This window comes from Pristiophorus japonicus, chromosome 3, assembly GCF_044704955.1.
Source record: "Pristiophorus japonicus isolate sPriJap1 chromosome 3, sPriJap1.hap1, whole genome shotgun sequence".
Taxonomy (NCBI): Eukaryota; Metazoa; Chordata; class Chondrichthyes; family Pristiophoridae; genus Pristiophorus; species Pristiophorus japonicus.
The window spans coordinates 54237516-54262825 of record NC_091979.1 but is presented as its reverse complement, the minus strand read 5'-3'; the positions used below and the strand labels follow the sequence as shown (position 1 = coordinate 54262825).

The 25310-nt window shown below is 41.8% G+C and overlaps 1 protein-coding gene across 2 annotated transcripts in view; it reads right to left on the bottom strand.

The window, feature by feature from the left end:
* zeb2b (zinc finger E-box binding homeobox 2b) overlaps positions 1-25310 on the bottom strand; it is a 136880-nt gene that overhangs the window by 2562 nt on the left and 109008 nt on the right. For both annotated transcript variants that reach the window (XM_070875356.1, XM_070875355.1), the window contains exons 4-9: positions 23445-23516; positions 20224-20412; positions 9832-10046; positions 6858-6966; positions 4351-6350; positions 848-1028 (exon numbers count right to left, since the gene is read on the bottom strand). In XM_070875356.1, the coding sequence (XP_070731457.1) occupies positions 848-1028; positions 4351-6350; positions 6858-6966; positions 9832-10046; positions 20224-20412; positions 23445-23516 (2766 nt within the window). The remainder of the gene's footprint in view (positions 1-847; positions 1029-4350; positions 6351-6857; positions 6967-9831; positions 10047-20223; positions 20413-23444; positions 23517-25310) is intronic.

The following is a 25310-nucleotide window of genomic DNA, read 5'->3' as shown; positions in this document are numbered from 1 at the left end:
AAAAATCACTATGAAGATTTTCAAGTTACTAAAAGGGAGGATTCCTGTCAAAAGTGGAAAAGTAATGATGTTTTTTCAGATAGCAGCTGTAATGACAGAAAAGAATGAGATATATTTATAACAACATCAAGTTATGATACGCGCTTCATTTTTAACCTATGTAATTGAGAGTATCTCCTTTGGCATTTCAGCCAACGTGTGACCAGAGTTTGGAACTTGGAGCCTTGGCCAAGCAAACATCTGGCTAATTCCACACCACAAATAGCACTGGAATGCATTCAACACCTTCCATAGCTGCAATACTTGATGCATAATTCAAAAATAGATATGACAGCAAATCCCTGTCAGTCTAATACCACAGAACAAAATGGAGGACAGATTGGGCATGGAGTGATGCAACAAGATGAATGTGTGTGCATGCACGTGTGTGTGTGTGTGTATATATATATATATATATATATATAATATAAAAGAGAATAAAATGAGTGGGGGGGGGAAGTAAAATATGTTTAAAATGTATTAAAATGGAAAACTGGAAGAAGGAGTTGGATGGGAAAGAAACAGTAGTGACGATGCCAATTACAGTGCAAGTGTTACATCGTAAAGTCCCCCCCCTTAAAGATGTAATGTCACACATCTCATCCCATCCCCCACAAGTAGATGATTCTACAGCTCATATCCTTAACACCGTATCATGTTAAATTGCCTTAATAAAAACTCTCTTTGTAAAATAAAAAAATAATGTTGAACCATCACAGAGAATAAAAGGGTTTTTTTTTAGAATGAAGACATCATGAAAATCAAATCTAACAGGTAATGAAGTGGAGGGAAAAAAAAATGAACATACCTGTGTGCTCATATTTATGTCGCAGAAGGGAACTGCTTTTCTGGAATGTTTTGTCACACAAGTCACATGCATACATGCCACTTTCTGTCTTCTTGATCTTCTTTCGGGACAGACAGGAATCTGAATCTGTCATGTCATCCAAGCCTGACATGTAATCTGTGGTTCCATCGAGCAATTCCCCCTAAGATAACATACATTTTTATTAGAAAACCCACTGACCTCCAACACAAATAAATACCTTTCGCTGTCTCTTGTGATTTCACAATAGGCAAATGCAATACCATATATAAAACATTTAATTTACAAGGCTCAACTCTGAAAAGGCATTAAACCAGAGAGTGAAATGAAAGAGATGTATACATGTATTAGATGCACAAGGTGAGGTGTGTGTGTGTTTACTGGTTTTGTAAAATACATTTGTCTCAATGCAGAATTCTTTAACTGGAAACTACAAAAAAAAACTATTAGTTACTGATAAGGCTTACTGTGTAAGTAGCCTTCTGAGTAACTGCTTTGTGACATTCTTTTAAATTATCAGTACTGATTACACACTTGCAGCAGCTATATTAAATATCTTTATCCTATATGGTTATGATTTATTCTTAATGCAAAGAGGCTGGTGAGAATGGTCTGTAATTATTACGAAAATGACTCCTTGTATGTGAAAACAGGATTTAGTTCAACAGTAACGTACATGAAGATGTGCATTACAGCATGACAACATTCATTTTGGCATGAGATGAAGGGAAGTGCTAAAAGTAATCCTAAAGTGTAAAAATGTACACACACCTTCCCACTTTATTAGTGCTATTACATTTTGCCTGGAAGAGATATATTAATTAATACCTGAATAAGTTAAAATTAACTGGCTGGTCTCAATACATTTGTTAAATAGGACAGCTGTACTGTCAAAATGGAAAGAAAAGGGGGTAAATATGAATTAGGTACTATTACATTCCGTGTACATATACCTTTATACATATCACTGTAATTTTTATACAGTGTCATATACCTGGTTCTCACATTAAAAGCATTGAAACACTCATGAGCTTCAGTCAGCACTGAAGTATAATGTGGATAAATGTGAGGTTATCCACTTTGATGGTAAAAACAGAGAGACAGACTATTATCTGAATGGTGACAGATTAGGAAAAGGGGAGGTGCAAAGAGACCTGGGTGTCATGGTACATCAGTCATTGAAGGTTGGCATGCAGGTGCAGCAGGCGGTTAAGAAAGCAAATGGCATGTTGGCCTTCATAGCAAGGGGATTTGAGTACAGGGGCAGGGAGGTGTTGCTACAGTTCTACAGGGCATTGGTGAGGCCACACCTGGAGTATTGTGTACAGTTTTGGTCTCCTAACCTGAGGAAGGACATTCTTGCTATTGAGGGAGTGCAGCGAAGGTTCACCAGACTGATTCCCGGGATGGCGGGACTGACCTATCAAGAAAGACTGGATCAACTGGGCTTGTATTCACTGGAGTTCAGAAGAATGAGAGGGGACCTCATAGAAACGTTTAAAATTCTGACGGGGTTAGACAGGTTAGATGCAGGAAGAATGTTCCCAATGTTGGGGAAGTCCAGAACCAGAGGTCACAGTCTAAGGATAAGGGGTAAGCCATTTAGGACCGAGATGCGGAGGAACTTCTTCACCCAGAGAGTGGTGAACCTGTGGAATTCTCTACCACAGAAAGTTGTTGAGGCCAATTCACTAAATATATTCAAAAAGGAGTTAGATGAGGTCCTTACTACTAGGAGGATCAAGGGGTATGGCGAGAAAGCAGGAATGGGGTACTGAAGTTGAATGTTCAGCCATGAACTCATTGAATGGCGGTGCAGGCTAGAAGGGCCGAATGGCCTACTCCTGCACCTATTTTCTATGTTTCTATGTTGAAAGAAGAGAATATCAAATGTTCTCAGTTTTTATATTTATTATTCTGTGCTGGGGGCTGGGTGTGTTCAGATTAAATATTTTATTTTTAGAATCATTCTTGTATTAGTACATAGACAATAAAGAGAGGTTTATCAGTATGGTTCACACAACGGTACCCTTTTCAAATTGCATTTACCACCTAAAATATGAATTGGCCACGTAGCATAACCCACTGTTTTATACATACAGAATATATGTTCTGGCTAAATGTGAACAAAGTTCACTTGGTAATGCTAGCACCCATTCCAGCATTAGACTTACAGCATTGGTTTCAATAAGGGTGAAAACAAAGGATGTTGTGATTGGATTGTCTTTCAGAGTGTAACAATTGTTTTGCAAAAATGATCAGTTTTTTTGCTATTTTTAAAAATACTACTCGATCATATTGAACATAAATGAACATTATCAAAGCGAAAATGCACAATTATGCTCTTCTAAGTCATTCTTATGTTGATCAAATACAATCGATTAATTGATCTTACTCTCACCATGATTGAAGAAAATAGCAATATAACTGTAATGCATGCATCTGTGAGTATGCTCACAGGTTTGTAGTTGTAGAGCTGTTGAAGTACTTTCTATGCGGGAGTCCTCTTTTTATTTATTGGGGACACGGCCTGGAGGGTGTTGCATGGGGCAGTCCCATGCAATCGGTTTTTAAGTCGGTTCGCGGACTCCCAGGCCGCCTGAAATTTCTGCGATCTGGAAGAGTCCGTGTTCCATGTTTATGTGGAGTGTGTCAGGTTGAAGCCCCTGTTCTAATATTTGAAGGGGCTGCTCCTCAAATTCTGGTTGCACTTCAGTCCCACGCTCCTTATCTTTGGGAATCTTGTGCGGAGGGGAGCAAGCAGGTTGGAAGGCCTGCTTGTAGGACTGCTCCTGGGCATGGCCAAGGTGGCCATTAATCGGGACAGACAGCGGGCGGTCGTTCAGCCCGACTGCCTGCTTCTTTTCCGCAGTCACATTTGAGCCAGTGTGTCCCTGGAGATGGAGCACGTAGTGTCCACCGGTATACTCGCAGCCTTCCACGAGAGGTGGATGCCAGAGGGACTGGAGTGCATCATCACCCCCGGAAACCAAATTTTAATTTGATGTAAGTTACTGTAAAAGTTTAATTTGAAATGTGTTGGTTCTGATGGCCTTGCCTAAAGGGGGCGCTTGATTTTACGTTATACTAAAATAGTTGTAGAGCTGTTGAGTTGGGAGTTGCTTAGCCAGTCACGTGATGTTCACAAGAGCCCAGCCATTTACGTTCGGGGGATCAACAATGAGGCAGGTGGTGTGAGCCTGGTGGATGAACTGGTACTACTGTCGGTAATGTGTAATGTGTAATGTGTAGTGTGATTGTTAAACCTTTTGCTAATAAACCAACTATTTCTTAATAGCAAATGTGTTGCAATGAATTCTTAAGCAAAGAACCCAGGAAATATATACATTACAATAACCATTATAAGTTTGTGGTCCTACAATACGTTAGTACTGTATATCAATCCATCACATCTACTGCGCCATTTGGATGTTCCTTTTTGTAAAAGTTTCAAAAATGTGACAGAATCAGTCAGCCGCTGTTACCTGGAACGTTTGCTTCCGCTGGTACTTTCTCCTCTGTTGCAATTCTGCAAAAGTAGCTGCACCTGTTGCATATGTGTAGGCCATGTGCGGAAGGAAGCCCATTTGTTCTAGCCCCGGGTACGGTCGCAGACCTGGAATACTAGACTGGACCGAGGGCATAAAAGCGGCTGGGGAAAATGCGTTTTGTGGTGGAAGAGTTGAGTACAAAGGTTTGGCACTAAATGGATTTATACTGAATACTGGCTTAGTGCTTTTCTCTAGGGTGTTGTTCATATTAGGCAATTCCTTCTTCAAGAAAGTCAAGTTCAAGGGCTCATCTGGGTTCTCTGATGGATAGGAAATACTGTTATGGTCAATGATAATACTATTGGTTTTATTTCTTATTTTTCCTGTAACAATGCTTTTATGTTCATTCTTTTGTTTTGGCAAAGACAAGTCCAGGGGCTCAGCTTGAGGCTCTTCTGAAGAGAAGCTGTTTGGAGTGTATGAGCTACTATGGGAGTTCTTAGAGGAAGTAGAGGAAAGATTCAAAGGGGAAGGAGTATTGCTCCTTGAGTGGTCCATCTTATCACCAATTGGTTTAATACTGATAAACTGAGAAGATTTACTAAGCCTGAGAGGTGCATCACAATTAGTAACACTGTTATGCAGTTCTGCTATTGATGGTGATGTTATTGAGTCCATCGGCTTTAATACTGCTCTTGGAAGCTTAGCTGACAGACAGTCTCTACTTATGAAAGTGTCGGTGGCAGCCAGTGCCAACTCTGCACTGGTCCGTTCCAGTGGCGGTGACCTGGAATTGGAGAACTGGTAGACCTTCCTTTGCTCAAACCATTCTTTTACAAAATCCTGAGGGAGGCCAACAGCAATGGAAATTTTCAGTAGTTCTTCAGAATTTGGCTCCATATTCATGGCATAATAAGCTTTTAATACAGACATGTGGTCCTTATAAGCATGTATGGGGCTGGGGATACCTTTTTCCGAAAGAAGGGAGGACAACATATAAGCTTGCCTTTCACCCAGCATTCCTGGTTTATTGGTAATTGCAACTTCACTTGGTTGAAGCACAGCCTTGATTTCTTCATTCATCTTGCACATGTAGCGTTCATGCTGATGTAAGGGAATGGGACCAGGGAAAGCCTCCCTGCAAAACTGGCAGGAGTAAGGAGATGTGTTATTGTTGTCAAATGTCTTTTCCTCCATACCAAGATCTAATGCAGAACAGCTCATGTTACGTAACCTGTCCTTTTTCAAATTGCTCACTTGTCTTTGTGAGTCCGTGTTCAAACTCTGGAGACAGGCTTTGGCTTCATTCACCTTCTCTAGTGTGTAGTCGATAATACTTTTAGTGGCACCGTTATGGCTGACAACTGGAAGACCAACAGATGGCATAACAGGGGAGGTAACTCCTTGTTCCTCAGCCAAGGAAGCTTGAGAGACTGGCTCTTTCACATGATAACCTTTAAGTCTTGAAATCTCGTCAGATTTGCAGTCCATTTTTTGCCTACATACTGTATTGTCAACAATTTTGAGGACCTTTTGGACTTCACTTAAGTTACTGCTTGCTACAGTGGCAAAGCTCAGTATTGGTGCTTCCATCCCTACTCCTAAGTGCTGCATTGGACTTAGAACTGAAGTGTTGATTGACAGTGGGCTGCTAGCTCCTACTCCGCCATTTGGGAAAGTACCAAACCCATGGGAAGCCATCATGGCCTTGTAGTCATTGAAATCTAGTGGTTCTGTCTTGATTTTAAGCAGCCCTGGCTGCTCAGGAATACCAAGAGGCTTGCCGTTCTCCAGTTTGTGCCTCAGTTGTGTAATTGCTGAATTGGTAGGAGAGGAAGAAGCTGAAGTAGGAGAGGAGCCCGGTTTTAGGCTGGTTCGCATCCTGCCATTGACTGAAATCAGGCCAATGCACTTCTTGCTACTGATGTGAGAGCTGTAGGAACCGGAATGAGAAAAGCGCTTCTTGCAGTTTGGACACTCGTATGGCTTTTCACCTGAAAAAATGTTTCAAACAATTAAATTTAAACGTGTACAACAACAACTTGTTTACAGTATTTGATAATCACATCAAAATTATGGATTTCAGAAAATATAATGAGTTAAATATACTTGACAATATGAAAGCAATCTACACTAATTGTACAAAAATAATGACATTTAATGGGTCATTATATTTTAATATTTTTTAAAGTTGCTACTTCACACCAAATGTCGTAAAAATCATAGGGGTCATTTCACAAATTTGTACTCTTGCTGTGGAGCTCCGTTCACTTGGAGCACATATCAAGAATTCAGGAGAGGAGGTCGACTGTCCCCGTAGGACTTTCTGGACAATAATTTTAATGGACAGATATCCTGCAGGGCCCACTGACTCCGCAACCTGATGTTCCAATACACACTTCTGGCAGGTGAAACTCCACACTGAGAGCCTTTTTGTAAAACTTACTCTCATCATTCAAAATATAACTTTAATCGAGCAGACTAAGAAATGCCGCGCTTACCACTATGAATTCGCAGGTGTTCCTTCAGATGGTGTTTGTACTTAAAGGCCTTGCCGCACTCTGTGCATTTGAACTTGCGATTACCAGCACCATGGGTCAGCATGTGGTGCTGCGGAAGGAAGATACTGAAATGAGCCGTACGCACAGCTTGGAGAGATTTGTGAACAGTCACAGCTAACAGAACAGACATGCCAAATGGACCCCATTTACATACAGACATTCTAGATACCAGCAAGCTTCTGATTCTGTTTGCCTTTCATAGAATGGTTTTTGAAAGACCTGTTAAACCCTTCAGGTCTCACATCGCATACAACAAAGAATTTTCCAAAAGAAAATCACTGCCACAACAGGTATAATCACCATAAACAACTTCTATTACTTGACATATTCAAGTCAAGTGTCATATGGAGAATGCAGAAGTCAGATGCGGAAATGCGTTATTTTTTTGTTACGATCTTGTTGATTAAATGTAGATGAAGTGTCTTAACAGTGGCAGGTGAATAGTTAAGATTCATTAATATTCAATCCTTTGTTACGTTATGTGAAAAAAAGTTAAAATCTCAACAGATCTGACCTTTCTTAAACATCTGGCAGAAAGCACAATATGAATATTAACTGGCAAGAAATTAAATCGATGGCAGCGGATACTCAAGGTAGGAGGTCAGCGTTCTAAAGTAGCAAAATACAAAAGCTTTGCAAGGGAACAGTACTGAACAGTGTGACAACTGCTAGGGTGTGCTGACTCTTCCCACATTCCTGGTGAGACAGATGGTGTTGGACAGGACACAGGGAGGTTTGTTCAAACAGCAGCAACCTTCAAAGATCAAGCAAACCCTGGCCTGCAGAGCGCCAATGAGGGACTGGTGCTCATATGTTGCTGAGCTGCATAAACAAACAGCAACAGCTGCTTTGTCTCCCCTCAGTCCTGAGAGGACTGATGCAAACTTTAGTTGCGCCTCTGTTAATATGATACAATCATTTGTAATTATTAAGTGGGAGTACCATGATCAAATGATGGGAATTTTTTTTCAATGCTGAAGTTAAACACCAATAAATAAAATTTAAAAACAATGACACCAGAAAATAAAACACCAAGACACATACAGGGCAAAATAACACAGCCAAACACACTCTAAATAGTGTGACTCTGTGTCAAGAAAATATAGGTATGCACTTTTAAGAATAGTGATTTTTTTCCCCCCGCATTCTTATATCTTTAGATAAAATAATGATGGGGCTTATGTTCCATTATACTGATGCAAAACAAAAAATGATTTCCGTGAGGCCGTCACAGAATATTAAAGTGGTTTTACATTGATGGAGTGCTGTCAACTACAGCTGCATTGTACTCGCAACATCAGTGGCACTCTTTAATATAACTGATCCAACCTCCAGTGGCTTGACAGCATCGATAACTCATATTATGCTGAATTCTGCGAGATGCCATTGAGCCCCTAGTCAAACCAAAAAAAGACGCAGTTTACCTGACTTTTAGCATTGGGAATCATGGGTTTCCACTGTAGATTTATTGTAGTGGTTGAAATGAAGAAAATAAGGGAAAGTGGCCCATGGAGCTCTCGTGTGTCAGCTTGAGTGCTGCTTGCTGGATCCAATTTTATCATGTTAAAGTGCCATCAGTAAAATTGAGAACATCATTATTCTGTGGGCCTGGATTATTTTCCTGACAAAGGGCAACTGTAATATTTGAACCTTTAAAGGAGAGTAGGAGTCAGGTTCAAAATATTACAGTTATCCTTTCTAACAATGCGGAGATAAAATGAACCTTGTGTTTTTAATAAGGCACGTTCTGTTATTTCTGAAAACATTTTTAAATCAATTTTTAATGGTACACACCCGGCATCAAAAGGTGAAAGAGAAACTTTATTTAAAATAACATTACACTGACAGAAAGTGCTTTATTTAAAACACAAATGAAATGTGCCTGTCACAAGAAAACAAAGCAAACCACAATGTATTACTGCTTGAAGTTTCCAATGGATTTTTTTTTGCAATGCCATGGATAATTATCTCATCTTCCAAAGTTACGAAGCTGTCATGTACAAAGGTAAATATTTGAATGAAATCATTCTCTTAAAATGATAACAATGGAATAAGTACAGTTTTACACCACTATTTACGATATATGGTATTTTACATCTCCCAGGAGGAAGCAGAGGAAGTTACATTGCATAACACAAATGGTTTAGTAATGTTTAATCCAAGCAAGTGTTCCACAGAGAGGGTTTGTACGTATGTGCCAAAGAATAGGGGACCAGTTTTGTGTAACTTACCTCTTTCCACCAACTACGACACACAACTGATTATACAAAGTTAGCATTACAACAACAAATACATTGACAAGTCTCTTTCTGAAAGATTTGGCAGGGGGTTGGCGAGGAGACCAATTCAATAAAAATGATAACCTTACACAATCAAAAAATAGTTTTAATTGGAAATCTTCTTTAATGGAACGCAACCAAACCACGGTGGGAGGAAGTTGAATGTAATTATTAAAACGAAAAAGAAGAATGGCAGGCAGAGAAAGCAAATGATCAGCAGCGGTGGCAGCATTGTTAACAAAAAACTGTTACTTTGAGCTACTAATATTAGCTAGACCATAGGCTTGAATCGTTCAATTTGATTAAAAGTGATGAGCCCAACGGTATTGTCGAGATGTCACACCATTTTCATGAGATTTTGAAAACAAAGGTAAAACCCCAAACTTAAGCTAAACTTAAGCAGAGTTCAAGTGCTGATAATGTTTCTAAATTGGATATTAAAATGCTCATTCAATCGTGAGTACATGATATTAAATCATCCTGGAAGAGACCATCAAAAAACCATTTAAACCTAAATTAGAGCTATTACCATTAAAGATTTGCATCTTCAAAATGCCATAAAAAATTAATAGCCAATGGCAATTAAAATGATATTTATCCTCTAAGGGTTACCCATACCCATCCATGAGCCCCACCTGATCTCTCCCTGGCTTGTGCGTGGCCATATGTCGTTCAAGCTGGGTGCGGTAGGCAAATGTGTAGTTGCACAGAGGGCAGGCGAAGTTGTCTTCGTTCTTTTCATGTCGATATTTAATGTGCTCCTTCAGTGATGTCAAGCGCTTGTAGCCCCGGTCGCAGTATGGACAGGTCAGCAGTTGGGCAAAAGCATCTGGAGTTCCAGGTGGCAGGTCTGCAGCCAGGGAGGGGAAAGGGAGAGCACAGGCCAAGAGGTCAGCAATCAATGGCAGTTAATGGGATGACTGCCCGGATGGTATGACAGGAATCGCTGCAATCTGCTGCTTCAAGTGCCATCATTACAGTGGCCTCTGCACACTTCGATTCCCCATACACACCCAGGCCAAGCTTATACATGTCATTTCATACTGTGTCTGGAACTTCAGACAAGAATTTGATCTACTTTTTAAAAAAAGATTATTTTTTTCTCAATAAGTGCACTTAAACTTCCCAACACATTTACAAGAAAGCTCCACCACATCAGTTAATATTTCAAAATTTATATATACAGAAGGATAATAATCGATGACCTAACAGTATAGCATTTTTAAATATCCATTTCACACACTATAATCAACTAAATCAAAATCTCAATCACTATTAGTTTTTTAAATTTTTACATGACTATCTTAGAATAGTTTATCCACATCATGTAAATGCACAGAGAATAATGGTATCTTGAGGTTTCCCTCTGAGAAATATTCAAGAGGAAGCCATTTTGCAATAAAATCAGTATTAAAAAAGAATCAGTCACCTCTTGCAGTCAACACTACAGGAATTTGCGAGGATTTTGATTGCACCGTACACTTTAGAGGGAGTGTTTGGCTCTGACTGGGATGACATGAAAATAATAAGAAAGTGTGTACAGCCGTGAATATTTTGTGTGAATAAAAAAGTGTCAGCCGGCGTAAATCGAGTAAGAAGGAAACGGCATTAAAAGATAAATCCGGGATCCACTGACAATGTGGAATCCATTGTGTGTACTTTCCTATATTAAAACAGCAATAGTAGCACAGAGGTAAAGAGAAATATGATTAATGTTTAAAAATGTGAGTAATACAGAGCCCATGTAATAAATGACAATGTTGGGCTATATTAAAAAATGGGATATTGTGGCTTTGAGGGTTAGGCTGTTCATGTTTTTCTTAACTATCAGTTAATGGTCAGGCAAAGCAAATCTTAACGCCTGTGTGTTTATTGGTCCCAAGTCTGAAGTATAGATTTCATTTCTCTACAAGGGCCCCACGTAAAAAAATGAAAGCTGGTGCCATGTTTAAAGCTTGGGGTATATTTAAAATACATTTAAGATGTCAAATGACAGGCTAGGACCATGGCAAGAGGCATGCAAACTGGTGACAACCATGTTGTCTCACTAAAATCAATCATGCTTTTTTCCCCATCTGCTGGTTGAAACTGGTCCATTTGTACCCTGGGCCAATAATGCTTTTAAAATGTTCACAGCTGCACTCTGGCTGCTGCTTTGGGTATAAATGAGGTGTACGTTTATGATATTGTTCTAACCCAAACTGAATGTGATCTTCAGAGGACAGGAATTATGAAGCATGTTTTAGAGTTAGTCCCGTCCATTCAAATTTGTACTCAATTTTTGGAATAGGTATTCCTCTCACGGTAGAGGGTATAAGATGTAATTTTTGTCAGGTAAAATGATTTAACCACTACTGTTAAACTTGGTAGTTACCAACAAACGGGAAGAATATGGGAAAGGCCAATTCTTCTTCTGATTTACCAATCTTGAAGGGCAAGCTGAGATAAAACCAATTACTTCAACATTGCCAATCCGGAATTTTAAAAAAAATTAAGTGACCAATTTCCCCAGCAAAACACCAGCCAATCAAACAATACCAGTCAACAAGATCCATGGCGTGACCCTGGACACCGTGGACCACTTCCCTTATCTCGGGAGCCTCCTATCAACAAGAGCAGGCATTGACGACGAGATCCAACTCCGCCTCCAGTGCGCCAGTGCTGCCTTCAGCCGCCTGAGGAAAAGAGTGTTTGAAGACCAGGCCCTCAAAACTGCCACCAAGCTCATGGTCTACAGAGCTGTAGTAATACCCGCCCTCCTGTATGGCTCAGAAACGTGGACCATGTACAGTAGACACCTCAAGTCGCTGGAGAAATACCACCAACGATGTCTCCGCAAGATCCAACAAATCCCTGGGAGGACAGATGCACCAACGTTAGCGTCCGTGACCAGACCAACATCCCCAGCATTGAAGCACTGACCACACTTGATCAGCTCTTCTGGGCAGGCCACATAGTTCGCATGCCAGACGCGAGACTCTCAAAACAAGCACTCTACTCGGAACTCCTTCATGGCAAATGAGCCAAAGATGGGCAGCGGAAACGTTACAAGGACACCCTCAAAGCTTCCCTGATAAAGTGCAACATCCCCACTGACATCTGGGAGTCCTTGGCCAAAGACCGCCCTAAGTGAAGAAAGTGCATCCGGGAGGGCGCTGAGCACCTCGAGTCTCATTGTCGAGAGCATGCAGAAATCATGCGCAGGCAGCGGAAAGAACGTGCGGCAAATCAGTCCCGCCCACCCCTTCCCTCAACAACTATCTGTCCCACCTGTGACAGAGACTGTGGTTCTCATATTGGACTGCACAGCCACCTAAGAACTCAGGTTAAGAGTGGAATCAAGTCTTCCTCGATTCCGAGGGACTGCCTATGATGATGATGATGATGATGATGAATGAAAGCAATATACAATTATACAGCCCCTTTAATGTAGAAAAGTGTCCCAAGCACCTTCACAGAAACATAAGGAAAACAAATGCCAAGCCGTAAAGGGAGGCATTAGGAAGGGTGACCAAAAACTTGGTCAAAGAAGTAGGCTTCAAGGAGGATCTTACAGGAGAGGGTGATGGACAGGTAGAGGCATTTAAGGATGGAATTCCAAACAATAGAACCGAGGTATCTGAAGGCACAACCACCAATAGTGGACAAAGGAAAGGGGACAATGCATAAGAAGCCAGGATCAGAGGGTATAGGGGGATGGGTTGTAGAGCAGGGAAGAGTTTACAGAAATAGGGAGGGATGAGATTACAGCGGGATTTAAAGGATATTTTACATTTTTTAAAAAGGCAATGGGGATCTGGGAACCAGGAGAGGGATGATGGGCAAGTGGGGCTTAACGCAGGATAGGATATGGTCAGCAAAAGTTTGGATGATCGGAAGTTTGCGGATGGTGGCGGATGGAAGGTCAAAGAGGTTGCGAGAGAGGGAATTGATGGTGAAGTACAGAGTTTGTGGTGGGCACAAAGATGGTGGCTTTGGTCTTCCCAAAGTTTAACTGTAGGAAGTTACAGTTCATTCAATGCTGGATGTCAGACAAGCAAGCTGACAACACAGAAACAGGGGTCAGGAGAGGTGATGGGGTAGATAAAACTGGATATTATCGGAGTTCATAGAGAACCTGACCTTATGTCCATGCATGCTATTGCCAAGGAGCAGCATGTAAATGAGGACGAGGAGGCGACCTACTGAATCCTTGCGAGGTTCCAGAGGTAATGGTGCAGCAGTAGAATGATCAGCCATTACTGGAGACGTTCTGGCTACAATTGGACAGGTAAACTCGAAGCCAAACACAGGCAGTTCCACGGAGCTCGACAATGGCGGAGAGATATTAGAGGAAGATTACATGTGATCAAATGAGTTGAAAGCTTGCAGAGAGGTCAAGGAGAATGAGAAGGGATAGTGCACTATGGTCACAGTCACAAAGAAAGTCATGTGTGACTTTGGCTCGGGCCATTTTGGTGCTGTGGGAAGGGAGAAAACAATAGGAGGGAAGAGTAAGGCAGGCACAGATCTGGAATATTTCATTGGAGAGAAAAGGGAAGATGGAAATGGGACAGGTGTTCTTCGGGGGACTGTGAGTGAGGGGATCTGAAGATGAGAAATTTGTGAACTGACCTGCGGTTAGTTGCTTGGTCACAGTTGCTTTCTGTCTGCAATGGGAATGTTTTGATTCTAAACACCACAGGACGATAATTTGAATAGTCTAATCTGGCAGCTACCATGAGTGGTAGAAAATAGACCATGTGGGCTATAAGCAGATTTATCCCATTACTGACTGCTCAGACGGAAACCCAGGTCCTCATTATCTAAATGTATTGTCTGAGCTGGTGCAGCTTTTTAAAAGAAATAGATTTTGATTTTGATTTCTTCAGCATAAATCCTTTTACCAGCTCATCTGAAAAGTCAGAGAAAGTACTGACCCGTCAGCAAAATTGACCAAACAGTCAGCAGCAGCTTTAGCAGTAATGCACCCTAAGATTTTTTTTGGGGGGAAACGAACAACTTCAATAACAGGCTTGTATTTCAGGCTTGGAATGTAACATAACACTAATGTATTTCTCCAGGACATTCTATAATCTTGTGATCATCATACTTACAAAATTGCTGCTTATTATGCTCACCCACTAGGGGGTCCTGTCTTTTGCCTGCCTGTTGCCAACTGAATTTGTAGGAGTATTAAAAAACAGCTACTGTTTCACAACTTATCAAATCAGTTTCTTGTGTCTCGAAATGTTTATATGTCCGTGTTTTGTACTATGACCTCCGTGCATTTTAAAAAGTACATTAAATATACATTTTAACATGGTGGAAACAACTTTTCAGAAATGTTATGATCCTCATTAAATGACAATTGCTACCACTGAAGAACAGTTAATAGAAGCAACGTTTCAACATACCAGGGGGAATGGACGTTTTAAGGGTAGCAATATTGTTTTTGCGCTATGGCTTCTTTTGGTCACATTCATCATGTATACATAGAAACATAGAAACATAGAAAATAGGTGCAGGAGTAGGCCATTCGGCCCTTCTAGCCTGCACCGCCATTCAATGAGTTCATGGCTGAACATTCAACTTCAGTACCCCATTCCTGCTTTCTCGCCATACCCCTTGATCCCCCTAGCAGTAAGGACCTCATCTAACTCCTTTTTGAATATATTTAGTGAATTGGCCTCAACAACTTTCTGTGGTAGAGAATTCCACAGGTTCACCACTCTCTGGGTGAAGAAGTTCCTCCGCATCTCGGTCCTAAATGGCTTACCCCTTATCCTTAGACTGTGACCCCTGGTTCTGGACTTCCCCAACATTGGGAACATTCTTCCTGCATCTAACCTGTCTAACCCCGTCAGAATTTTATATGTTTCTATGAGGTCCCCTCTCATTCTTCTGAACTCCAGTGAATACAAGCCCAGTTGATCCAGTCTTTCTTGATAGGTCAGTCCCGCCATCCCGGGAATCAGTCTGGTGAACCTTCGCTGCACTCTCTCAATAGCAAGAATGTCCTTCCTCAGGTTAGGAGACCAAAACTGTACACAATACTCCAGGTGTGGCCTCACCAATGCCCTGTACAACTGTAGCAACACCTCCCTGCCCCTGTACTCAAATCCCCTTGCTATGAAGGCCAACATGCCGTTTGCTTTCTTAACCGCCTGCTGTACCTGCATGCCAACCTTCAATGACTGATGTACCATGACACCCAGGTCTCTTTGCACCTCCCCTTTTCCTAATCTGTCACCATTCAGATAATAGTCTGTCTCTCTGTTTTTACCACCAAAGTGGATAACCTCACATTTATCCACATTATACTTCATCTGCCATGCATTTGCCCACTCACCTAACCTATCCAAGTCGCTCTGCAGCCTCACAGCATCCTCCTCGCAGCTCACACTGCCACCCAACTTAGTGTCATCCGCAAATTTGGAGATACTACATTTAATCCCCTCATCTAAATCATTAATGTACAGTGTAAACAGCTGGGGCCCCAGCACAGAACCTTGCGGTACCCCACTAGTCACTGCCTGCCATTCTGAAAAGTACCCATTTACTCCTACTCTTTGCTTCCTGTCTGACAACCAGTTCTCAATCCATGTCAGTACACTACCCCCAATCCCATGTGCTCTAACTTTGCACATCAATCTCTTGTGTGGGACCTTGTCGAACGCCTTCTGAAAGTCCAAATATACCACATCAACTGGTTCTCCCTTATCCACTCTACTGGAAACATCCTCAAAAAATTCCAGAAGATTTGTCAAGCATGATTTCCCTTTCACAAATCCATGCTGACTTGGACCTATCATGTCACCTCTTTCCAAATGCACTGCTATGACATCCTTAATAATTGATTCCATCATTTTACCCACTACCGATGTCAGGCTGACCGGTCTATAATTCCCTGTTTTCTCTCTCCCTCCTTTTTTAAAAAGTGGGGTTACATTGGCTACCCTCCACTCCATAGGAACTGATCCAGAGTCAATGGAATGTTGGAAAATGACTGTCAACGCATCCACTATTTCCAAGGCCACCTCCTTAAGTACTCTGGGATGCAGTCCATCAGGCCCTGGGGATTTATCGGCCTTCAATCCCATCAATTTCCCCAACACAATTTCCCGGCTAATAAGGATTTTCCTCAGTTCCTCCTCCTTACTAGACCCCCCGACCCCTTTTATAACCGGAAGGTTGTTCGTGTCCTCCTCCGTGAATACCGAACCAAAGTACTTGTTCAATTGGTCCGCCATTTCTTTGTTCCCCGTTATGACTTCCCCTGATTCTGACTGCAGGGGACCTACATTTGTCTTTACTAACCTTTTTCTCTTTACATATCTATAGAAACTTTTGCAATCCGTCTTAATGTTCCCTGCAAGCTTCTTCTCATACTCCATTTTCCCTGCCCTAATCAAACCCTTTGTCCTCCTCTGCTGAGTTCTAAATTTCTCCCAGTCCCCAGGTTCGCTGCTATTTCTGGCCAATTTGTATGCCACTTCCTTGGCTTTAATACTATCCCTGATTTCCCTTGATAGCCACGGTTGAGCCACCTTCCCTTTTTTATTTCTATGCCAGACAGGAATGTACATCATCATAGGCAGTCCCTCGAAATTGAGGAAGACTTGCTTCCACTCTAACAGTGAGTTCTCAGGTGACTGCACAGTCCAATACGGGAATTACAGTCTCTGTCACAGTTGGGACAGACAGTTGTTGGAGGAAAGTGTGGGTGGGAAGTCTGGTTTTCCGCATGCTCCTTCCGCTGCCTGCGCTTGTTTTCTGCATGCTCTCGACGACGAGACTCAAGGTGCTCAGTGTCCTCCCGGATGCTCTTCCTCCACTTAGGGTGGTCTTTGGCCAGGGACTCCCAGGTGTAGGTGGGGATGTTGCACTTTATCAAGGAGGCTTAGGGTGTTCTTGAAACGTTTCCTTACAGTGAGCCCAGAACAGCCCTGTATAACTGCTCCATAGCAGTTAACGAATAATTAAATTTAAGAGGAACTGCATAAATGCATCTCCGTCCCATCCCGTTAACTTTTTGCCAACATGCAACGTCCCCATTTTCGTGTGTGAATGGGGCAGTAGCAGAAAAAAATGGCGGTGCACTACTAACCACCCCGTTGCCATCGACATCCGACCTGCCACGCCTTTTGAGCAGGCCAAGAAACAAATGAGCATGTCCCACCACCCCAGCCCCACCCAAATTGTTGGGTGCCGACTGAAATATGCCAATAAGTGTTCTGCACTGCCTGTAAGGCCCACAATTCCATTTTGGGTGTTCCACTCTGGAGCATGCCCTCTGCACTTTGTCCAATGGATCTGAACACTGAGTGGCCAAACCAGCAGGCCTGCAGAGGACTGTTGCAGCCTGCTCCGAAAACAGGGAACAGAACCACTGTGACGCTGATTTTTTTGGGGTGGCCGAGAGGAGCATGAATCTTCTCCTAGCCCCACAAATATATTCCCAATCGCTATCAGTCCCTCCCTGTCTTCCTTCCCCACCCCACCCCCCATGCCCAAGCCTAGCATTGTGGCACAGCCCACCCCTACCCCATTCCCGATCGGTGAACTGTTTGTTGAGCACTGGTAGCTCGCCAAAAGTATTGTAATCAGGCCCAAGCATGAAAATGCTTTGGGTCTCTCACTGGTGCCATCGGGTGGGCAGTGCAGTCACTTCACCCACCTCCTACCCAATATGTACATCAAATGGAAATGAGCCCCTATGTGTCTTCATTTTTTGTAGTGCAAATGGTTGCCTGTTCTACTCAAAATTGCTCTGACACAGTGCAATGCAGCTCTCCTCATTAATATAAACCCGTTTTCTTAAAAAAAAAAGTATTAATTTCTACAAAGAAAAGGACATATACTATAGTACCCAAATATTTATTTATTTTAAGTATATATTAGTATATATTCCAGTATTAGTACTGTTTAGTTCTTTCTAAGTGCCGGGTGATATTTATGTTAATGAAATGAGTAGTCTAGATAATACATAAAATGGTTTTAAGGAGACCCATTCTGACAAACAATTAACCAACTCACAATTACAACGGTGAGAATAGGTGGAGGGACAATTAATCTACTGATTAAGTGGGCGCTGTGTGCATGAATTGCAAAGCTGTAAATGTCTACGTAAGGAATATGGCTCGCGAAGCAGCTATCGTGTCTAAATCTGAGTAAAATCAATAATAAAGTACTTTTACTACTACGCTAGCTAAAAACAATAATAATCATCTCCCCTTTGAAAAAGATGCAAGAAGTGGGCTGCTTCCCTTTATATTTTTCCAGTATTTTGTTTCTGGTGTTCTCTACTTTACCCCTCGTATTCAAAGGGTGGTGACTCATGCAGGGGTATGGTTCTTTCTTTTATATTGGCATAAGTAGGCATTCTTCATATGTGCTTTTCAACAATAAGTGTCAGCCTGCTAATCAGCATAGGGCCATCTTAACTGAGGATGACCCTGAAGGTCCTTGCCCAATGTGCACACCTGCACTTTCAGGAGGGTTGTGTGTGTAGCAAGTAGTAGTGACCCCAGTCAATTTTATTTCTCTTCTCTAAACCAAGGACACTCAAAGAAAGAAAAGAGAAAGACTTGCATTTACCGGACGTCTCAAAGCACAGCCAATGGAGTACTTTTGAGTGTAGTCATTGTTGCAACTTAGGAAACTACAGTCTGACTTTCTCCAGTTAGCAAATGGTATAGGAACAGATACATCAGGGGCCAATACTTGCCTGTTGACAGCACGGACCAGCCCACACTGCGATATGTGTGTGCACTAGGTCCGTGCAGCAGAGCAGGTCTCCAGTCATCCTGGTTAACCCTTACCACTGGATAAAGGCCTAGCTCTGTCAAGCCCGTGGGGTGGCTGATGTGCAACGGTCACCACACGTTAAAAAAAATCCACGCACAGGCATCTTCCACCCTTTCAATTGGAATTCAGGACTGGAATATTGGTCCTTCATTGAAACATCTGTGAACTTATCCCTTTTGGTGTGAAATCAAGTCATCCTTGTTCGAGGGACCGCCTATGATGATGATGTTGACAGTTACAAGTTCCATCAGTTCCCAGCATGTAACAGCACATCCCCCCCAAAAAATCAATTGTTCTCGCCTACCAGCAAACAATGTATCCATATACTATGTGGATGTATAATAATATGTTCATTTTCCTATGTATTATGTGAGGAATGTTATATGCAGAAATCACTTCAAGGTCTGTTTTCATAGTTTTTTAGTATAACATGCAGTCCAAAAAAACACTTCGGTTTCAGGGTGGGGGGACATCACTGACAAATCAAATCCTGTTCTTATGCAACATCCATCCACATCCCTGTATTTTCCAGCAGGGATCATTGGATAACAACCAGGAGCGGGGATCCTGGCTGTTTTCCCCCTTCCTAGCCCTGGGGCAATGAAGCCTATTGTAGTGCCCTAAATGCTGCCTCAGCTCAAATTGTCCAACTCAGCATGTATCAGGAATCAGATCTACAACCCTTATTGCTTGTTACTATTCTAGGTGGTGTATTTAGTCATTGAGAACCGTGCAAGGGGTGACTCATTTTTCAGTATAAAATGGCACTGGTTATACGTGAAAAATGTTGACACCCTCCAAGGGAATGAGTGCAAGTCATTTTTGATATAATAATCAAATGAACAGTTATACAGGATAACACCTTTAAACCAACTCCTTTAAATGGGTACATACCTAAGTGGAGTCATCTGTATTAATATAAACAGTAATAAGTATTCTTATACTGGTTACACCATGTGTGTGATCTAAACAGTGACTATTCACTGTTTCAACAAATGTTAAAGTAGCATTTGTAAAGTAAATGTATGGCACAAAACATACCACTATAGAAAATGGATTGCTTAAAATGACATATCGGGCAGCCCATGGCAAAGTGTATGATGCTATATCTGATACTAGGCCTCTGACAGCTGTTGCAAACCTCCTCATAGTCTGAAGGTAAACACTGAGGCATGTTATGAATTTATGATGTGGCAGCTGAAAATATCAGTGCAATGGCTGATGTGGGAGAGGCTCACCATTGTCCTCTTGTCCATTGGCCTCTGGTGTTCCATGCCGGGATAGTTCTTCAGGCGCTTCTGGATAGATGATGGCTGTGTCACTCCGCTGCAAGTATTCCGCAATGCTAACCGCATGGCTGTCTCCTTCTTCGAGCTTCCGTTTGGCAAAATACTCCTCAAGATCTGACGTGCAATCTACAGTCTTTCCTAAAATAATATATTGAGAAAGGGAGGGAAGGAGAAGAATGTCAGTTACCCAGAGTCCAATTTTCTCCACAAGCCAGAGTGACTTGGCATCTCTCGAGTCACAATGCAAAGCTTTGAAGGACTGCAATTTTACTTGGAATTTCTGCTTCCCCATACTGTTTAGCTCTTGTGGGAACTCTAACTGTTAGGTGGAGATAGCTGAAATAATCACAAACAAAGCAAATAAAACCACAGCCTTCATTAGCCAGGAAATGACAGACCCTTATTGGTACATGCTGATTACAAGCCTAAACTGCCTGACTTGCTGGCATGCCAAGTTTTACTTCTGTTTTCCTCAGCCTTGTTATCTTTCAGGGTTTTTCCTTGAATTTTTTTTTTGTTGCAGACATTTTAAACTTACACTGGAAGCCTAGGTGCTATTTAAAGAAAAAAAACATTTACAACAAGAGGCTTCAGTAACAATCTGATGACCTAGAGCTTTTATGCTCCCAGAAAGAGGGTGTTCTCTCCACTCCAGTAGTTTTTGGTGTAAAAGATAAAGTTAGGTAGTGTATTGGCACATTAATATAATAACTTTTATTTATATAGCGCCTTTAACGTAGTAAAACATCCCAAGGCGTTTCACAACAGTGTTACAGACAAACAGATGCATTTGACATCGAGCCACAGAAGAAATTAAGGCAGATGATCAAAAGCTTGTTTAAAGAGGTAGGTTTTAACGAGCGTCTTAAAGAAGAGAGAGGTATGGAGGCGTAGAGGTTTAGGGAAGGAGTTCCAGAGCTTAGGGCCCAGGCAGCTGAAGGCACGTCTACCAATGGTTGAGCAGTTATAATGAGGGATGTCCAAGAGGCCAGAATTTGAGGAGCGCAGACATCTTGTGGGAATGTGAGGCTGAAAAAGATTACAGAGATAGGGAGGGGCAAATTTACATTTACATTTACAAGGGCAACATTACAAGGGTTCTTTAACATACTGTGTCACAATGTGTTCGGGCATGGAGCACAAGATTCCCTCATGGTGAATTCCTGATCTATCGAGAAGTGCCAAGTTGAAACTAGGTGCTTTCCCACAGAGTTACCCTATGCTCTTCCAATACTTCTCTTCGTGACCAGCTCAAGAACAGCATTGGCAAGTAGACTGCCTGCCACTCCTGTACATATTAAGGAGAAAAATTACTGGCACCGACTCTCAGGTAAGTTCTGTTGGCGAGGGGGGTGGTGGATTTTGGAGCAAGCAACATGGGTGGGGGTCCGATTGTGAGGGTGTTTTTATTTGCAATTTATCTTTAGTTGGCAGCCACAGGGTTCACTGAAGAATCCTGAGCACAGCAAGGCCATTGGTAACACATTTTGTAGAGGGGTCCTTCAACAAGCGTTGGCCTATAATTAGCATATTTGAGCAGCATTACGCCTCTTTTAGGCAGCATAAAAAATGGTCCCGATGAAAGCCTGCGCAGATTGGGCGCAAGTCATCCCACTGCTAAATTGGAATGCTTTCTGCCCGTTTTATGCCTGAAAAATGGGTGCAATACCATTTTCTACCCCATAATCTAGATTGCCACACTGAGAGAATATTGCCACTTCTTTTCCAAGGCCATCAAGGCCATAAACATAAATACTGACAGTCCTTGAGTCATGATCAACCCAAGACTGAGGAGATAGAACAATTTTATTTGTTACTACCCAAGTGTACTTATCCATGGTGGAAAATGGAATGCTAGATCTAAATCTAATCACCCTTCCTTACACATTCGTACCAAAGGACTGCACACACAAAGCTACCAGCAGGCTTAAAAGGATTGTTGAAATGGTGGCACTGTGCCCAATAAAGAATGGATGACTAGCCACAAATACACAGTCCTGAAGAGAATTATAAAAATAAAATTGACATTTGTCAGTCTAAGGGGATGAAGCCATAAAAGGGATATTTGTGGAAAGCATTTCCGACATGAATTTTAAACAAGCACTGAACAAATGGAACATTCTCATCGTTAACATTTTTTTTTACATATTTATGATTTTAGAACAATCAATATGCAGTTTGGCCTGTCAAAGGATAAAAGTCATGGAAGTTTAAAAATGCAAATTTTTCTATGGGCAACATGTTGCAACTAAACCTCCCTTGTTAGGTGGAGTGGCTGCCCTTACTTTGAAGACAAACGCAGAAACACACCTGCTAAATGGGGGTTGCGGATGGAAAGAGATCTGAAATATGTATTTAAATCTATCTTTGGTTTTTGATGCACTTGCAGAATCAGAAACAGCTTAGCTGGTTGCTTCTGTTTATTTCAAAACCTGTGACCAGTTTTCACGAGATTAGCAAAATATGTCATAGTGCAACCAGCTACTGGTAAAGTTCCCATCTGAAGTTAAATTTAGACCGAAACGTATGTCTCTGTGGTTCAGTGTTGCAACTTTGATTTTCATTCTGGAAAACACCTTGATGAACTGAAAAAAAAGTGTTCAGCCTACTAACCGAGAGAAAGGAGCCCATCTCTAGCCACCTGCAAAAAAGACTGCAAGCTTTCAATAGTGCTGCACTATGGCTTTGACGAAAGCTCTTTATCAGGTGGGAAAAATTCTCGGAATGCCCGTGAACACATGGCTGCAGGAGTGAGGTCAGCCCCCACTTAAAATCCGTTGTTGGATTCACCCGGGATAGCTTTGAACAGTTTGGATCCCAATTAAAGGGACCCAGCTCCTTAACTGTCCACTGTTTAATTTACTGGTGTTTACTTAAAGAATAAGCCAATTTAGACCGAAGAGACTTTAGACACACAAACATTACTACATCTGTGGCTTTCAAGCCACACACAACTGAACCCGCTTGCTTGGTCAGGGGTGGGGTGCTGGGGAGAAAGCTGGTTGGAAACCACAGGAAGGCAGAAACTTTAGGCCACTGTGAATCCATTGTGAGCCCACAGCTACATTTAAGTCAAGCTTAAAAAAAAGTGAATTTTACTTCACGGTGGGGCTTTTATAATAAAACCTCATACTTGTGCAGAAGGCATGAGACACAGCTGATGTACTCACCTGTACCGTTACCTCTGCTAGGCTGAAGTGTGGCTTCAGGCCCCATAGTGTCATACTCTTCCTTCATTTCTTCTGTAGAGAAAAGGGACATGAGAAGAGACTGGGTATTTATGAGCTTTAATTGTGATGTTGTAACCTGCATACTGCCAGGCACAGCAAACCCTGGTAAAGTGAGGTATTCTTTTAAAGTAAACACAGGAAAGATTGCTCTAAAGTCTTGTCTACAACGTCTTTGTTCTGGCCTTTTCAATGAATCCAATCACCCTGGGCCAGACTAGCACTTATTTACCTTCAACATTTACAGCTAGCAGTGAAAAACAGAGGTACTCACAGAAGAAACTGAGGATTGAAAAGTGCCAAGCATTAGAAGGTAAGGGAGAAATAAGCAAAAAAAAAGACTGTCAGCTTCAATAAACAATCAACCCCAGTAATGTTAAACTAGTCTCACAAAGACACACTGAATTAAAGATAATTCTGAGAAGAGACCATTAAGATATAACTATTGTATATTGCTCATCTGTGACTCATGTGAGTCATGAGCTTCATAAGTTTTCCATCTGAGGGCACTTGAACCAGCTGAGGAAAAAAAAAGACTTACAGTATTTTTGCATAATACTGGTCGGTAATGCTCAAGATTTCTGCTTCACTTACTTCCTCAGTGTCATTTTTAGGTAAAGGGTGAGAGGAGTTGTAATGTCCTGCACTATCTGTTTGCTGCCCCAACATTCATAAGTAGGAACAATGTTTACAGATCTCTTTCTTGAGCTCAGTTTTGTTGTTGCAATTGCATAGACTGTGTGGCACCTTTAGTTAAAACCGCTACAATCATGGCCTTGTAAACAAATCAGACTCAAAACAGAAAACTCAGTCTGTGTAAAAGAGGCAGTATCCCTTTGGTCAGTCCCCAGAGGGCAAGTTTGAAAGAAAAACAGCAAACACACTCTTCTCTTTTGCATACCCCCATCATCAAGTTCAAAATAATCAGTGTACTGTAATAAATAACAGGACAGGCATAAATATCAGAAAGCCTGATCGTTCAGCATCGCTTAATCAATTTAAAAGTTCTCACACCGACTACTGCCGAGAGAGCAATGTTTTTTTATATATTTGTTTCAACAACCACGCTTTGTTGCTGCGATTTTCAAACAGCATAGTCCTAAAAGGGATATCGTTCTTTTTGTTCACAAATAGGAGAAAGCAATGAACTTAATGCACTTTAAAACAATCACAGTGTGTTATTGTCTATCACGCATGGAAGAAATTTCATAGAAGAAGTACTTAGTTCTGGACAAGAAGGGTTGAATAAGCAAAAGGAGCAGACACGCAGGTGATTTATTTGAGCGTCTGTCAGTGATAATGATGTCATGTTTTCCAGCACACTGTGTCCACCCATTGTGGGATAAAAGAATGTCAAGGACAATTCAAAACACAAAACTTTTATTGTGCTGTAACCGGAAGGAACAGTAAGAACTCGAGCAGGTCAGCTATGCTCTTCAGCTGAGAACCTATTTCCTGCTAACAAAGTATCATAACACAGGAGAGAGAGAGAGAAAAGAGAGGCAGTGGATCTGAAAGAGAGGGCAACCTGAGCTAGTGCGAGGGCAAAATAACTTATTGAGTGGCGCAGGAATGAAAATGTCTGAGAGTCTGGCAACAATTGGTCAAAGTTGAAGCAAGAGTTGGCTGGGTGGGTGTGTGTGTGGTGGTGAGGCGGGGGAGGGGTGGGGGGCAGTGGAGGGACAGGAAGAGTTGTAAATAGCTCAGGTAAAATTATTTAATCAAGTGCAGCATCTGTGTTGCGGGATGGTAGAATTGTAAATAAGGCAGCATCTGTGTTGTCGGCATGTGGCACCCTACTGCCAGGGC